Source organism: Ambystoma mexicanum, chromosome 2q, assembly GCF_040938575.1.
Source record: "Ambystoma mexicanum isolate Mex_15411 chromosome 2q, UKY_AmexF1_1, whole genome shotgun sequence".
Taxonomy (NCBI): Eukaryota; Metazoa; Chordata; class Amphibia; order Caudata; family Ambystomatidae; genus Ambystoma; species Ambystoma mexicanum.
This window is the reverse complement of record NC_090924.1, coordinates 968,656,163-968,672,827: the sequence shown is the minus strand read 5'-3', so window position 1 is coordinate 968,672,827 and position 16,665 is coordinate 968,656,163. Positions and strand designations below refer to the sequence as shown.

At 45.6% G+C, this 16,665-nt stretch overlaps 1 protein-coding gene across 1 annotated transcript in view; it reads right to left on the bottom strand.

The window, feature by feature from the left end:
• The window catches only part of KIAA1143 (KIAA1143 ortholog), a 47,946-nt gene that overhangs the window by 11,125 nt on the left and 20,156 nt on the right, over positions 1–16,665 (bottom strand). Inside the window, exon 2 of the mRNA XM_069648270.1 lies at positions 11,740–11,887. Within this exon, the coding sequence (XP_069504371.1) occupies positions 11,740–11,887 (148 nt within the window). The remainder of the gene's footprint in view (positions 1–11,739; positions 11,888–16,665) is intronic.

Sequence of the window (16,665 nt, the reverse complement as noted above, 5' to 3'; positions counted from 1 at the left end):
CCTCCACTCCATTGGCCAGTTCAAGAGATACTTCATGCACAATGGGCTCACTATTGCAACAGCCATCCATGTCATACGAAGCCCCACAAAGGGTCAGTGCCTATTAAGCGATCACACTGCGTCTTGCCTAGGACTTATAGACATCAACTTTCATGAAGGGGATGTTATACAAACCACAGCACCATATTGCAAATTGGAGGAGCACGTCTACATGCTGCAAGGAGACCCTCAAATGGCAAGCCCCATCACTAAAGAGACAATCATGACAAAATTCCTGCTCCTTTGCAAAGGGCTGGGCAAACTAAAAGTCTCCCCAATCAAACTGCACGTGGAAGAGAATGTACGACCCGTCCAGCAACATCCCAGGAGGGTTTGATTTCACCTGCAAGCAGCTGTGTCAGAAGAGCTCAATCAACTACTCGATGCAGGCATCATCGAACCAGCAACCGGCCCGACCCTGTGGGTCTCTCCCCTGCTGATCGTGCCCAAGGAAGGAGGACGCCTGAGATTATGCACGGACATGCGCATGGCCAACACTGCCATCCAGAGAGAGCGTCACCCAGGTCCCCGGTTCAAGGACATGATAGTGCAACTGAATATAGCCATACTGGTTTCGAAGCTAGATCTTAATCAGAGCTATCACCAAATGGAGCTACATCCCAACTCAAGAGGCATTACCACCTTCGCCACCCATGATGGCCTATTTCGCTACAGACGCCTCAAAATTGGCATCTCGTTGGCGGCTGAGAGCTTCCAGGAGGCAATAAGACAAGTCATCAGGCAGGTACGAGGTGCACTGAACTATAGTGAGGACATTCTGGTATTTGGCCAAACCTGTGATGAACATAACGAAGCACTGATAGCCACCTGCAATGCCATCCAAGAGGCAGGCTTAACCCTTAACATTGAGAAATGCTGATTCAGCAAAACAAAGCCGATTCGTTTTGGACACATTTTCTCCGCAGACGGCATGACGCAGGACACTGAAAAGGTCCACACCATCTACAATCTTCAAGAACCCAGTCAAGTGGCAGATATCCGCTAATTTCTGGGTATGGTAGGGTACTGTGCCCGTTATATCCCCACTATGCCTCAATCACAGAACCCCCTAGGTGGCTATTACAGAAGGACAAAGAATTAGAATGGTCATACGAATGCCAGGAGGCATTCGACACTATTAAAACGTTGCTATGGGAGGCCCGCCGTCTGGCATACTTCGACCCTGCCTGGCACACCGAAACTGTTGTAGACGCAAGCCCAATAGGTCGGTGAGCTATTCTAGCCCAAACCAGCAGAGAACGCACTCACCCCAGGCACATAGTTGCCTACGCAAGCCGACCCCTAGGACCACCAGAGTTGGCTTATTCCCAGGTGGAGTAAGAAAGCCTGGCAGCGGTGTGGGTCTGTGAGCATTTTCACAACTTCATAATAGGGAAAACGTTTTCCCTTGTCACCGATCACCAGACCCTACTGTCTTTATGCGGCAACCCCCACACCAAAATGCCCCCGGGAATAGAACAGTGGGGCATTAAATTGTAAGAGTATGATTTCAACATCAGCCACAGAGCCGGGGGTGAAAACAACCCAGCAGACTGTCTTTCCACCCGGCAGGAAAACCCACATCCAGAGCAGGTGACACGGAGTACATAAACTATGTGGCCTCTAATGCACTCCCGCCGGCAGTATCACAGCAGATGTTAGCGAACGCCTCCGCGACTGACCCCTCCTTGGCACTAGCAATCAGCCTCACCGAAAATAACAAATGGAGAGACTTCCGGCGAGCAGTGTCGAACCACCTAGGGGTGTGCAAGGAAGTCATGGAGTGGCTGGCAAAGATACATACGGAGCTAGCTGTGAAAGATCACTCATTGCTACTAAGAGGATGCAAGTAATCCCGGCTGCACTCAGAGCAGAGGTAATAAAAAAAGCACATGAGGGACACAGAGGCGCCAACAACACCAAGAGTCAACTCCGCTGTCATGTGTGGTTCCCATTTCTGGACTCCATGGTAGACAGATGGGTAAGGAATCGCACAGCATGCCAATGCACAGCCAGAGCAGAGCCAGAGCAGATCCGCTGGTCTTGAAACAGCCAATGCTAATTCCTGGTAGACCCTGGGAAAGAGTGGCAGTCGATTTCTATGGACCCATGGAAACGGGAATACCTTCTCCAGTTCATAGATGGACATTCAAGGTTCCCCATAATAAAGATAGCGTCGGCTGCATTCACCCATGTGGCGGCAACTTTTGAAGAAGTGTTAAGTGAATGGGGCATACCGGACACCATCAAATTAGATAATGGACCCCCCCCCCGTTCAGTGCACACGAGTTCACTTCATTTGCAAAACATAGGAGGTTCAGACACCAGATGATCACCCCAAGGTGGCCCCGAACAAATGGGATGGCCGAGCGATTTATGGCCCCTATCAAGGAAACAATACAGAGGGCCCACATCGAAAGCACAGACCCTCATCAGGCTCTGTGCCGATTACTACGGGACTAAAGGAACACCCCTCATGAGGTCACCAACTGAACACCAGCAGATCTGATGATGCGCTACGGGGTATGCACTCGCATTGTGCAGCACCTGCTCTCCAAACAAGAAGGTGACCCTGAAGTCATACGGACAGACCAGGAGTGGAAAGAGAAAACTTGAATAGAGACAGACATAAGGAGAGGGGCCAGGTCAAAAGGAGTTCCAGCTAGCCGATGAAGTGTTGGTACAACAACTGCTGTCCAAGAAGGATGCCTGTTTCGGGCCCCAACCCATGAACGTCACCGCCATAAAAGGGAGAAAAAGGATCACGAGAAACAGTTCACAGTTTTCAAAGTTCATTAAAAGAGAAGAGGAAGAACCTCGGCAGCTGGATCCTGAGCCCCCGCCACGAGAGGTGAGGGAGGACTTGTGGCTACCCCCACAAGAAACTCATCATCATGTGACTGAGTACGTAGATGCCCCAGCTCCGCCGAAGGGCGAGGAGAGGATCGAGAGACCACGATGGATTATCAGAACACCACCTCGCCTAGTAGAGGAAAGTTAAGCTGATGTTGGGACATTTGTCCGGGAGTGATGTTAAGTGGCACTTCTTTAAGAGGTGGCACGTGACCACAGGGATGACATGGGAGCGAGGAGGGGAGAGAGGGCAGTTAGAATACTGAAAGAAAATAAAGTAGGCCTTACTATAAAACCTCTGGTGTAGCTTCGTTCTTATGTAGCCCATCCGGCATAACACTTGCTACCCTTATATCATTTAAAAACATGTTTTAAAACCATTTTACTAACTAAATCACGATTTTCAAAATGACAGTTTTTCAAAAATTAAAAGCCTTGGGGGGCTGCAATGTAACTTAGGAGATCTATATACACATTTTTGGGTACTGGGGCACCACGCTTTAACTAGGGCACCCGCCAAAACAATTGAACAAGTGGGTGCAGGGGTCCTCTTATCCTAAAAGCCAGGTAACAGCAGCAGCTCCCACTAGCCAATGACAGATCTGACAGAGACACACACACACACACACACACACCCCCAATCAGGACCACGGGTGGCAAAACCATGCATACCACTCAGACACACTGGCACCAGTTTGTGGATTGGTACTAGACAGTTTCAGCTCACTTTCTGGTAGCAAACACACATAGCCCTCCAGAAGCCTACGCTTTCCCGGGCACTGGAAGTCCATATAAGGATTTACCTGGCCTCAGAGGCCGGGAAGGCTAAAAGACAAGATGGCCAAAGGACAAGCAAAAAAACGTGTGGAATGGCCATGGTGTAACATAGCTTGACACCTATACTATGCTTCATGTGTAAGATCTACATTCGTGATGCATTATGGGTACATGGACCCTTCTTGGGTGACCCTATTGGATCACTATGCTTTGACTTTAATCAATAACTTTGTGGGTTACTTATTTATTCACTCCTATTGGCTGGCTAGTGCATCCTTATTATTGTGATACTATGGGCCTCATTCCTGGTTTGGAGCTAACCATGGAGTAATTAGCTTCATGGTTGTCTCTGAAACCGTCCCAAATCCAGCATGGTGAATGGAGTAATTACTGGTCCATTCCAGGGTTGGAGTGACCAGTAATTCCCCATTCACCTTTTTGCCCTTCCCCATTCCCATTTCTGCCCCATAGGGCTCAATGGGAATGGGGAAGGAGGTAATTACGGCACTGTAAATTACGGTACCGTAATTACCTCTGAGGTACCTTTGCGGGTCCCGTACTTTACTCCTGCTAAAAGCAGGAGTTAAGGAAGGACCCGCAAAGGGAACTCGGAATACGGAGGTAAGGGATTACCGGCATCGGCACCCTTACCGGTGCCGGTAATCCCTTATCTCCAACCTCGTAATGACCCCCTAGGACTAGTGATTCTAGCTATTGCTGCCTTATCCGGCTCAAGTCGCTCTCCTTATAGGTTTCAGTCATAGTCTTAAATGTTAGGCGAGAGCCATTTGGGACTGGAAGTGTTAGTTTGCTGCTTGGACATTGAGACTTTGCCCGCCCGCAGTGGCATCAGTGCTATTATCAATGTGGCTAATGCTGGTGCCTGATACGGAGCGCGTTAGCATTGTTTGTACGACAATGCTATTGTCCTTTTGTATTGGAGGCGTGTAAATGGACTTAGTCAGTCCTCTTTCTAGGACTTTGCCCCCCTTGCCTCATGTCATGTGAAGCTACGCTTCATGCTCCTTGTCTCATAAGGTAGAGGAATGTATATGGGCCTCTCTAGTCCCTTTTCCATGTCTATGCTGTTTCGACTGAGTCGCGAAAGGCACAGCTCTATGTTACGCACATTGGCAGTCATGTGAGCGCTAGTCGTTGATTGCGCTCCCATTATGCGAATTTCGAAATTCACTTATACTGGAGCTATACACAGTGCAAGTTGGCTCAAGGTGTTTCTGTCCCTGCGAGATTTGTGCAAACGGTGTTTGGACTGGAGGTAAGCAAGGGCACGTTGTCGGGCCACTTCCAAGGAGGCCCATCAGTTTCGCGCTGCTAAGATAACGTGTATATGCAGCAAAGCGATAATGTGTGTACGCACCTCAGTTCTTGGCAACCGGCCCTCATTTATTTTGAGTTTGTCGTGTACAGGATACTTTGGGGAGCGACTGTCACTCCAAACAGGTTTATTATTCGAAAATACCACTGCAATTGTAAATGCTATGTGTAGTGTAGTTTCTGTTAGTTGAAATTGATTAACCTAGAGGATGCTTTGAATGGGTAACCATACACTCTAGTTGGTGACCTCAGATACGGGTATTGCTCTTCAATGAGCAATATAGAGAGATTTTCAAGGGTATAGGAACTTCAAGTTTTGTGTTCTTAATTGGATTTGTTTAAGATCAATTGTACTGACAGGATGAATTTGTCTCTTTCCCCTCCTTTCTTTTTTTCTTCTTGTCTCAATCAGGTTCTGAACCTGGATGAGCTACATTGGATTTCCCACACTATGGAAGATGGATTTGCCATCTCCAAACCAATTTACATGGATATCCAAGTGCATTCTTATGCTTCACTGACACAATCTGGAGTTGGGGGTTATTCAACATGGGTCATTAGTGCAGTCCAGTTGCTCATTGATTACTTGGGGTGTGTTAGTGGAACTAGGGATTGTTTAATCCCAATTCCGTTTGTGTCTCCACAGATATATTCTTCAATTATATGTTGGTTGTAGTGGAGGCCGTTGGCGTGATTGACTCTACTCTCCACTGGATATAACAAGGTCAATTAATTTTGGATCTGTTATTTGCTTATCGATTTAGATTCTTTGAATACATTTTAGAACTCTACTTGGTGGTATGGGGCTGATCGGCTCGGTCCGTCTTTTTCCTCCTTTTTTAACAAAAATGTTTGTTGTTTTGTCTTTTATCTCATGCACAATAGGTGGATGCGATTAAGACTAGAGATAAAAACTACTCGATTGTCTATATTCAACCAAGCTCTCAAATTAGTTCTATTTCATATAGAAATATGTGTTTGTACAATAATTATTGAACATGGGCTTGTTATTGTCCTGATGAAGATGATTATCAGTTTCTTTCCCTCCCCATTTTTTGTTTTTGGGTTAGGGCAGAACTAGATAAGACCATTCGTCAAAACTACTCAATCAGATATCTGGGGCATTATTATAAATAGATGGCAAATACTTCTAGTTGTCAATTAGTACTGCTTGATTAGCGAACATTCGCTCCGTTTTTTGGTGATATTTGTATTTTCTCCCCCCTCGATGAAATTTGAACAAGTGATACATTTCAATCTTTCCTGATGAATTGAAATATAGTTACCAGCCTCTAAGATGTTTGACTGTTATATGAATCCGAGGCTTGTCACTATTGATGAACTTTACATTTGTTCACTTATGGATTATACATTGCTGTTTTAGGAAGGATCTAGATTTTATTTTATAGAATTTTCATATTTTTGTATACATTTTATGTGCAATTGTATTTACGATATTATTAAAATATGTTTATATAAACTTCACTGACCGAGCCTATCCCCTCCTTCCATACATTTGAGTCTTCAGTGAGGTCAAATGTGTACAGTTCCTCTTCCTGGGGGGGTCAAAAAATCTTGGAACCTTGGCTAGAGGGTGGAGTAGTGCCTTTGAGTCTCACCTTGGACCTAGGTGAGGGTTCCGGTGCTCCTGTCGCACCTTCGCTAGGTCTCGGCGTCTCCTTGACTCTTTCCACAGGCTGTGGCGAATTGCCAGCCGCTTCCGAGCGTCGTTGGAGACGAACCTTGCGATGCTCTCGGCGACCATCTTCCCAGCCAGGAGTTGATCGTGCGGAGCTGCATGCGGCTGTGGGGAGGGCTGCCGACCCTTATGGTCGGCGGGGACCTCCGGCTGTGCCGTCGTCCCCGTTGGCGCAGAGGCATTCTTCGACTTACTCCAGGAATGGCCAGGGTTGTGTGCTTTGTGACGTGTAATTGTCCGTCAGCGTCGCCAGGGTGTACATCCCCCAAAGCAGGGCCAGAGCAGAGCCTGTCGGGGCTGGGTACAGACGCCATGGAGCGAGGGCGCTCTGTCGGGGGTTGGTCAACAACCTCTGCTACGGAGGTCGAGTCATCACCATCACCCTCATCACATTCAGCGGCCGCCGCGGCGGGCGAGGAATCAGCCTTCGACATCCCGTAGGCTGTCCACCTTTTAACCCTGCGTTCCTTCAGAGTTTTCAGACAAAGGAGCTTGCAGGCCGCGTAACCAGCTTCATCTTGCTCGAGGGGCAAGCAGTGATTACACCGCTTGTGCTTGTCCTTCCACTGACATTTGCCTTTACTGATGGGGCAAAATCTAAAAAGGAGTCCTCTCCATAGCTGAGGACGTAACAAGTGACAACGACCCGGAAGGAAAGTGGGGAGAAAGGGAAAGGCATTCTAGTATGAGACAGAAATGTCCACCCTGACCCCACTCTCCCTACAGTGTAGGCCGGCGAAGGCCGGGCCATGTGGTCGGCAGCGCCGATAGGATCACCGTCCGTTGAAAATCACCATCCATCGAAGATCTGGTCTCGACGGAGATGTGGAAGGGCCGTCGAAAGAGGGCTGGAGGTGATGTTAGTTAACCACAATTAAACAAAATCGACGAAGGGTCGAGGGGACAATGCAATGTCTCTTCACAAGCTCCGCTTAAGGCAACCAGTATTCTGGGCGGAAAAAAACTATCTGAGGGACCTCAACGCAGGAGGGATTTTGGGTACACTACACGTCACGTTAGGGATAGTTTTACAGTCACGCCCATGTCGACATCCCCTTTCGATTCTGGAAAGACAGATGCAATACTCTGCGGTGACCACTGGATGTCGGACTAGATGCACAGCATGTGATTCTAAGCAGATTAACAAACATCAGAAATATATATATATAAAAAACATTCTTATATAGAAGGCGCATTATTACAAACTGACAATCCAATCATTTCTTATATTTTTATCAGCTTATTAGCATAGATTTAACTTGGGGCTCAAAAGAGCTTTTCTTGAGAGGTTGACTCTCGCTGCCAGTTGCTTCACATTTCATCTCGTCAAAGATGGTTTGTGTTGGAATGTTTTGAAGAAGTAGATCGTAAGTTCAGTTTCAGTAGGCTTGAGTTTCAAACAACTGGTCTTCATCCATGCTTCTACTCATAAGAGAACCATAAAGGTCCTGTTGAATTGGGGTCGAGGTGCGTTCAATTGGTAGATCATTTGATTATCATTTGCAAAAATGTACAGGTAAGACCAGAATTGCGGATTATATACACACAACAGGACGTGTTAAGAATCTATTGAAGAACTGTGGTGGGAGGCTAGATTCTGGCGATACCCCTTTCCTTCCACTCCCCAGAGAAGATATTCCGGATGTCTGTGGCTGTATCGCCATGCTCAGGACCAGTCGCTCGGCTTAGAATTTATATCCTACTCCACAAACTTCTCTACCCACTTTGCAACCCAATCCACCCCTAAACTGTAAAATAGGTACTAAGAAAGTGAAGAAGTAGGAATATATACTATTCTACAACATTCAATAGGGCTGCAGCAGTCGCTAGAGCCCAGGGAGCAATTTGAACTCCTGTACTCTCCTTCCTCCGCCACCTTCTTTGCCCCCTTCCCCCTCACCTTGAAGACTTGCATTTCTCCGCTTCAGGCTCTCCAACCTTGATACTCTCCCCAAAGACCACCCCCTTTGCACCTTTTCCTCCTCTCTGCTCTTTTTTTTGCAAACAGTGCTTTCCCCAATCAGTCTGCCCAGCCCCTCTCTTTCCTGGTGCATCTCCCTCCCTAAAGTGGGCAGGGATCCAACTATTCCCGATTTGCTCCTCGGACTGGGTTTAAAAAGGCACATATTACTAGAAACTAATGCTAAAGGACATACGGTCTGCTACTCTCAAGTAATTAGGACTGGCTGGATGAAGAGTCTGGCTGTATCTGCAACCTGTGGTCTCTGAGCCATCCCTGCTTCTGGACACACCCCCAAGGCCAATCGAGACAGCAAAAAAGGGGAAGAAATACAGCAAGCAAGAATTCAAGGTACTTTCCTCCAGCTTAGGCGGGGATGGGGAGGAGGGTCCGTAGCCCAATGGAATTGGGTTGGAGGTCCCGCAACAAAGTCTCTCTTTAGTCACGTGAAATATTAGGGGCTTTGGGAAATTGACGACCGATACGAAGGGAACAGACTCTTTGAAAGTGTACTCAATAGTTTGTGTGCAGGAAACATGTGCAATGGATGAACTGTGGTGGGATAGGTATTCATGCTTCCAACAAATGGCTGTAAAACACACACAAATCAGGTTGACCATTGGGGGGGGTTGAGGGGGGGATTTATATGAGTTTATTAAGCAGCGAGTGGGCCTCAAAGGATAATGATCTTGAGCGAACACAGCGGCATATTGGGAATCCATGTGGAGTTGAGCCTAAATTGTTTATGTAAGCATATTTTGTTGTTAAATGTATATTGGCTCATTATGCACTGTGGCAAGGTGGTCATGATGGCTGCCTTGGATGACATAATAGGAGCTTTCAAAATGGAACATATTGCCTCAGAAATGTTAATGGTAGGAGATTTTAACTCCTCACTGTTTGCCGACTTGGAAGGCGGTTGGAGGGGAGAAACGCCTCGTGCCTTATTACAAGTTGCCCAGGGCACAAGGTGGAGAGATTTTTGGGAAGGCTGGGGTTTATCAATTTTGAATGAACAAACTACAGGGGATATTCCTGCAAAACCCACATGGCATTGGAATGAACTCAACACATGGTTAGATTGTGCAGTGGCTTTGAATGGATTATTATGTTTACTAATAAGACTTGAATTACTTACTAGCCCTGTAAGTGATCATATAAAGTAACTTTGGAAATCCACTTACAGATCCATAAGCCTGACACCACAAATTGTAGAAACCCGGCAGTGAATAACCAAAGAAATAGGTTAGGGTGGAGTAAAAAAGGTATGGAGCAGATGAATAATCTGATAAGGGACTGCTGCGTCACAACAACCCTACAGATAAAATTCAGGGAGTCCGAAGTAGAGACCTTTCTGATATTTGTGGAGAAAAAGAAACTGCTCAGCCTAGAAGCGAGCATCGATACTCCAAATGCCTACATGTGTATGACGAATAGATCCAAGTCAGGAAAAGGCAGATGAGAAGCACGATTCGGAAAATAAAAATAACCAAGATGGACAAGCTTCTAAAAAGGGCCCGATGTAAAAAGCAAAGCAGGCCTTAAGAAAATGGGCTAACAAGCAATAAGGGTCTCCTATTGCAGAGAGATGGTGAATCGATGCTCGAAGCGGTGCCGAGTAAAAACAGTAAACATTTCTGGTCACTTGTAATTTGTAAAAAAGGACAACAAGCCAAAGCAGTGCTAAATCCCATCTCAGAAGCAAGTTGGGTAAAGCACTTCTCAGCTATATGAAGGAATATCGTTAGAACAGCATCAACAGAGTAATACAAGATGGGATCTATAAAAGCTGGGTCAAATTCACGCACACCGGGTCCAAATGGACTGCACAACCTAATCCTGAAACGGGAGGCGGCAGCATGGGCTAAGGTGCTGCATATCCTTTTCTGAAATGTGCTTTATCATCAAACGATCCCCTCGGCCTGGGCCCTATCAATAATTGTTCCAATACATAAAAAGGGAAATCGTAATGACCCAATAAACTATCGATCGATGGCACTGATGAATATTGAAAGCAAGATATTTGCTAGATGCCCTTTAAAACAAATGGAAGAGTGGTGCAGAGATAAGGGAATCCTTTCTTAATTCCAGACTGGCTTTAGGTGCAAGATGGGTACAGATGCAAGTGGGCTGCTAATTCAACCCCTTATTGATCAGGCATGTAAAGTGGGGGAAGACACGCTGTGGATGAAGCTCACAGATTGGGGTATTTCAGCACACATCTTGGATATGCTTATTGAACTGCACAAGGGTTACAGTGATCAAAGTAAAACTGAATCAGAAGGGAGATGTTTCAGCACCGATTAGTACCTACTGAGTCCTAGGTCAGGGGTGTGTACTAGCGGCACGCCTTTTTAACTGGTATATGGGCGAATTGTGGGATTATTTACAGAGAGTGGCTTTCATTTCACCCAAATTAAAAGTGAGAGAATTGCTTCTGCATTACCTACGCCGACGACATATTGCTATTAGAACTTGGGTAGGTCTACAGGGGTTGCTCTCCCAGTTCGAAGAATATGCAAAACTAAATGGATTGACAAAAAACCCAAAGAAGACTTGCATAATGGGTTTTATAAGGTGGCAGAAACAAATCGAATACATTTTGCTGGTCACTAGATGGCCAATACGTCCCAGTAGTGAGCAATACCAAACATCTAGGCTTTCCGATGGAAACCAAAATATACAAAGAGGCACTGTGGTTTAAGGATCAGCAATTAGTAGCGCAAATGTCCTACCTTGAAAAAGTACTGTTGCTTTTCTACCATACCACTCATACAATTATATAGATCTACCGTCATTCCGGTCCTAATGGCTTAGACATATATTTCAGGACTGAGAGACTGGAATTGAATAAACTCGAGGGTGTGATATGGAGAAAAGTGTTAAGGTTGCCAAATTGTGCCCCCATAAATATTGTCCACTTTGAGCTAGCGTTAAATTCCCTCACATCCATTGTACAAGTAAGAACTATCTTGCAAGTTACTAGTTACCCTGTTCCAAGAAACAAGGCTGGCCTTCTGAACCTCTGCCCACCAGGTTAGAGTTCAGCAATCCATCTTAACAGCACTGCGCTCACCTGATTTTGAGTCACCCTTAACCTTCAGCTTTAGTTCTTTTACTTCTTCTGCTGTCAGGTCTCCCTCCTTCAGGACCACAATCTGTGGCTCTTCATCTTCCTTGTCACTGCCATCACTGCAGTCCCCAGGGGCTGGAAGTTCTTGTCGCTGTAGAATTAACAAAAACAATGAAGATCAATAAATACAGACTATTTAGAGCAGAGGCCGTTCTTAGATTAACAAATTCAGTAAGCCAGGACCGTACAAATGGTTTGTTACAAATAAAGTGTTGAACACATTTCTTACAAGCAGTGTGTAATGTTCTGGAAGATGCAAGTAATAAGCAGGATATCCAAGAGGGTCATTTACCCTGGAACATTACTTCATTGGCAGAACATTTATCAAAGAACTTGTATTCGGGGCATGAGACAATAGCCAATCCCAGCATCATTCCGAGACATTTCACATACACAAATGTCCTACCCACAAATGAAATAATCGGGAGTTATTCAATAGTGCACTAATTTACATATACTATGAACCATAATTAGAATATTGTTGATAGAGCCCATACAAACCAAGAGTTTTTCCCCCCCTAGAGTGCCTGATATTTAGCACTTTAGGGTAAAAAACATTCCTTGAGCAATACCATGCGGAGGAAATACAACACAAAGTGTGCTTGGAATAACTGCCATGCTTTACAGGTTGGTGAGGTATTGTATTCTCCGCTTTAACAAGGTCTATGCAGTCACAGGCTTGAATCCCTGCAGGGCCCTACTTGCTCTTCCTCCTTCATAGGTTGATAAACTGATAACCATGGAGTTGAATAATAATACCTGCTTTCATGAGTGCCATGGGATAATTCAGTTTGGGGGGGGGGGTGCACTAAATAAATACCATTACAATATTACTGTTTTGGGAAAAAGAACAGATTGCATTTTTGCAGAAAGACTGCCTTTGAACTTCAGTAATTCCACTGTCACAGAACACAAACATATTTACTACAAGATCTCGTGGTGAAAATACATACTACACAATGTTATTTTGGCTCTTTTTCTTCGCACAAAGGTTCATGTTAATTCCATCAAATGAATTAAGCTGGTGAAATGAAGCACTGTGGTATAGGGAAAATAAACCACTGAAAACAACAAAAGGAAAATAAAAGAAGGGTTGAATCACCAGTTGGCGATTAGGTATTGACCAAAAGCCCATTTGTATAGTGCTAAAAGAACCAAACTGCAATATAAGGTAGTGTGTGTGAGGCAATACAATGACATTTCAGGGCTTATGTTATGATTTACCCTTACTGACTGCTTGTAGCAGCCAATTGAAGAAAGCAAAACAAATAAAAATAAAAAGTATGTCAAAGATGAAAACAGAACAAACGAATTATCCTTCTCTCACATTTCCACCCTATTACCGTGTTGAAAACAACAATCGGACCAAAGCTGCATCAGCAAAGAAGTATTTGGGTCTACAAAATAAAGCAGGGTGAATATGTCCCAGTATTATAGAACATGAAGTAAAACAGGTTCTATGTTATTTGCCCGAATATATTTAACCAACATTTTACTGCAAAATGCGGGTTAGAACCCCCACTTTCCCTTTGTTGCATGCCGCTCACCCCCTTTCTATATACCCAACACAACCCCACCATCTACCTATTTGCAGTAAAACAAAATGCAGTAGAAAGTTCAGGGAAAAAGCAACCCATTTGTATTAACAAAATTGGTGAATACCAATAGAAATAGCTGTGTGCCTCCTTCTGTAAAATAAAGGCAAGGTCTTTAGAGCGGGCTGCTCAGGGTGTGGGGTCACAGGTGGCCTTAAGGAATCAGAGTCTAAGAGTTTGAAAACCACTTAAGCAGTGAAGATTGTTCAATGTTATAAAACAGACTGTTAAACGATAATTTGAGCAGATTGCTCAGTGTTCAGCACCAGAGCTGGGGTGGGGTGGGGGGGTACACTATGGGTCATCCCTCTTTCGCCCTCCCACCTCTCTAGCCCAGGCTTCCCTATTCTCCAAAGTTGCAACTAGAAATAGTAAGCACCTAAAGGAACATGCCTAACAATCTCCAGGGTTGTCAATGTGGCTTAATAGAAAACGTGTTAAGATTAGATGCTCTGGTTCAGGCTCACCTTCCCTGATCTTACTAGTCCCTTTCCCATCCTGTCTCACTCAATGTGGTCATCTTCCAACTGTCTCCCAGTTATTCTCTCACACACTCTGCTCTACTCTCCTTTCCCCCTCATTTTCCTCTTCTACTCTCTTCTCCCATCTCTACGACCCACAAAAAAACCATCTACATGTGCCCGAACCTTACCACTCTCTCTGCCTATCGCTTGCAACTACCTTAACCCCTGCTTCATTCCGCCCTCACCACTAAACCCACTACTGTCATGCACATTCTCCACATCCACCCTACCCCCTGTTCGTGCCCTCTTTCAATCGCTCTCCAATCCCTCCTACACTTCGCCCTCTCTTTCCCTCTCTCTCGCCCACCTTTACACCTCTTCTTCACACTACACTGCACACATTGGCACCAGCCCCTCTGATAAATACCTCACCTGTACTCTGCTCCAACCCTGCCACCAACTCTACAGCACTCCGCCATCCGCCCGTCAGTCCTCCGCCTGGTCTTTCAGTCCACCTCTTGACCTGATCCCTGCAACCTACAATGCACTTCTCATTTGGTCTGCTTTCATTCTGTTGTCCTGCCGGTTCATACACAGAAAATGCATTTAAGACAACAAAGAGTAATGAGATCGATGACATACATAGGTGAATGACTGAACCCCTAAAAAAAGGGGCTAGAATAACGTGGCAGCTAACCAAGTGTAGACCTTATTCATTCCGTTTGAGGGTCATCATGTATGTGTGCCAGGTAGGTTCTGAACGGTTGCCATATGTCCTTTGGGCGGATCCCCACTGGTTGTATAGAAGCCCATTGTTCTTCAGTGTCACTGGCTCAAGCAACAGCCCACAGCCATTGGTCAGTTGATGGTATAGTGGGCCTTGACCAGTGCAACAACAAACATTACATCGCAAGAAAGAAGCATAGAGTCACAAGTTTACGCCCTCGCCCCACCTGATCATGGAAAAGGAATTGCATAGGGGGGGGGTAGCATCTACCCTACCACCAGTCATGTCAGCGAGTATAGCACAAACATCTTTCGAGTAACCATCTAGCTTAGAACAACTCCACACCATGTGGAAGTACCCAGCGTCATCCTCCCCACACCAAGGACAGCAGCCTGCAGTTGCTTGGGAAAAAGTTTTAGTTGCGCCGGTGTGTAATGATATTTCTGTAGGATTTAGAATTTTATTAGGCGAAACCTCTCAAGTTTGTTCACACATTGCCCCAGGTTTAATCTGTAATATCAAGATTCATGTCTAGTGCCCATTTAGATCGAGGCTTAGATAATGATGACAACAGTACAGAGAAGAAACCATGCCCGGGAACCATAAGCACCCATAATGTAACCAAGTATGGAGTTGTTCTCTGGTTCCAGCGGTAAACCCACCCACCTCCCTCTTTGCGAATGCCAATATATTGAAGCCAGTGTGAAGACATACTGCATGAGTGCAGGGATATTATCATCAGAAATAAAATTTTCATCAAGAAACATGTTCCCCAGTGTGCTAAATCCATTTTGAGTCCATCTTCACTCAGTAACCGCATCTACCCTGGGAAAAGCTGGGATACAGTTAGGCTTGGTGGCATCCGCATAAAGCGTAAGCCGTTTAACCGGGTTCCCAAGGCACGCACATTTCAAATCATACACGCGAGTACACCCACCATTACATAGTAATACATGTATTCTCACCAATATATGAACAGTTCTCAAGGGAGCATGTCGCAAGTCGTCTCCCATACATTATCTGTAATACAATAGTGCTTCTCCGTCACCGCCACCTGCTATTTGTATCCCCAGTATAACTCACCTGCCCATCACCCTCATCTTCCCCCCCCAAAATAACCACCCAACTAAACTCTGCAACATTGCATGGGGAGGCTAGCGCACGGTTGTCAGCCAAAGCCCTGCAACAGCAATTGAAAAACAGTGTTAAACAGAAATATTTCTCCTGTATCCTACAACAGGAAAATAATGGTTTGCGATACCCCCACCATACGTAGGATCCAACCATATCTATCCGGTCGATGCGCCCTAGGGACCAGGCAACCCCCAATTCACAGAACTATGCTACGCAGCCTGAGAAAGACATGTTAAGGACAAGAGGCAGGCAGAGATGCCTCAAGATGCAGTGGAGCGTTCATACAGGAATTTCATGGCCTCTTCTGGAATAGTAAAGAAATATGTTTGGCCACTACATTCAATGAGGAGCTTCACAGGGAATAACATTGCATACTTCATGCCCAGTTCCCCGAGCCGTTTTACGGCCAAGAATGTTTTCCTCTCCTGCTGTACAGATACGGAAAAGTCTGGGCAGATATGTCGTCTACTGGAGCTTACGAAGAGCTCTCCCTTCTCGTGGGCAGCCTGCAGGATATCGTCTCTGTCGCAATAGTTTAATAATCGGGTGAGGTGGTGCTCCAGACTTTCGCTTGGGCGCCATGGATCGGTGGACGAGCTTAATCGCAAACTGTGGCAACAGCTTGGGTTTGTCAAGCATGGATTGCTCTGCGAAATCCTACATAGAGCCATTTAGCTTGTTTTCAGGGACACCAATTATCTGAATATTATTACGGCATAATCTGGATTCTAGCTTGTCATTCTTCCTGGTGGCATTTTGGACTTGCTTAGTCAGGGTGGCTATATCAGTTTTCAGCAGGTAGACATCATCCTCCACTACTCCCACCCTATTTTCTGCCTTCGTAAGTCGTAGGTCTGTCTTCTCCAGTCGTGCCTTGATGAAACTGATCATGCCATTGATTTCGTCCAGCTTTCTATGGAGGGATCAAAAACCCTCCTGCATGCAGGCC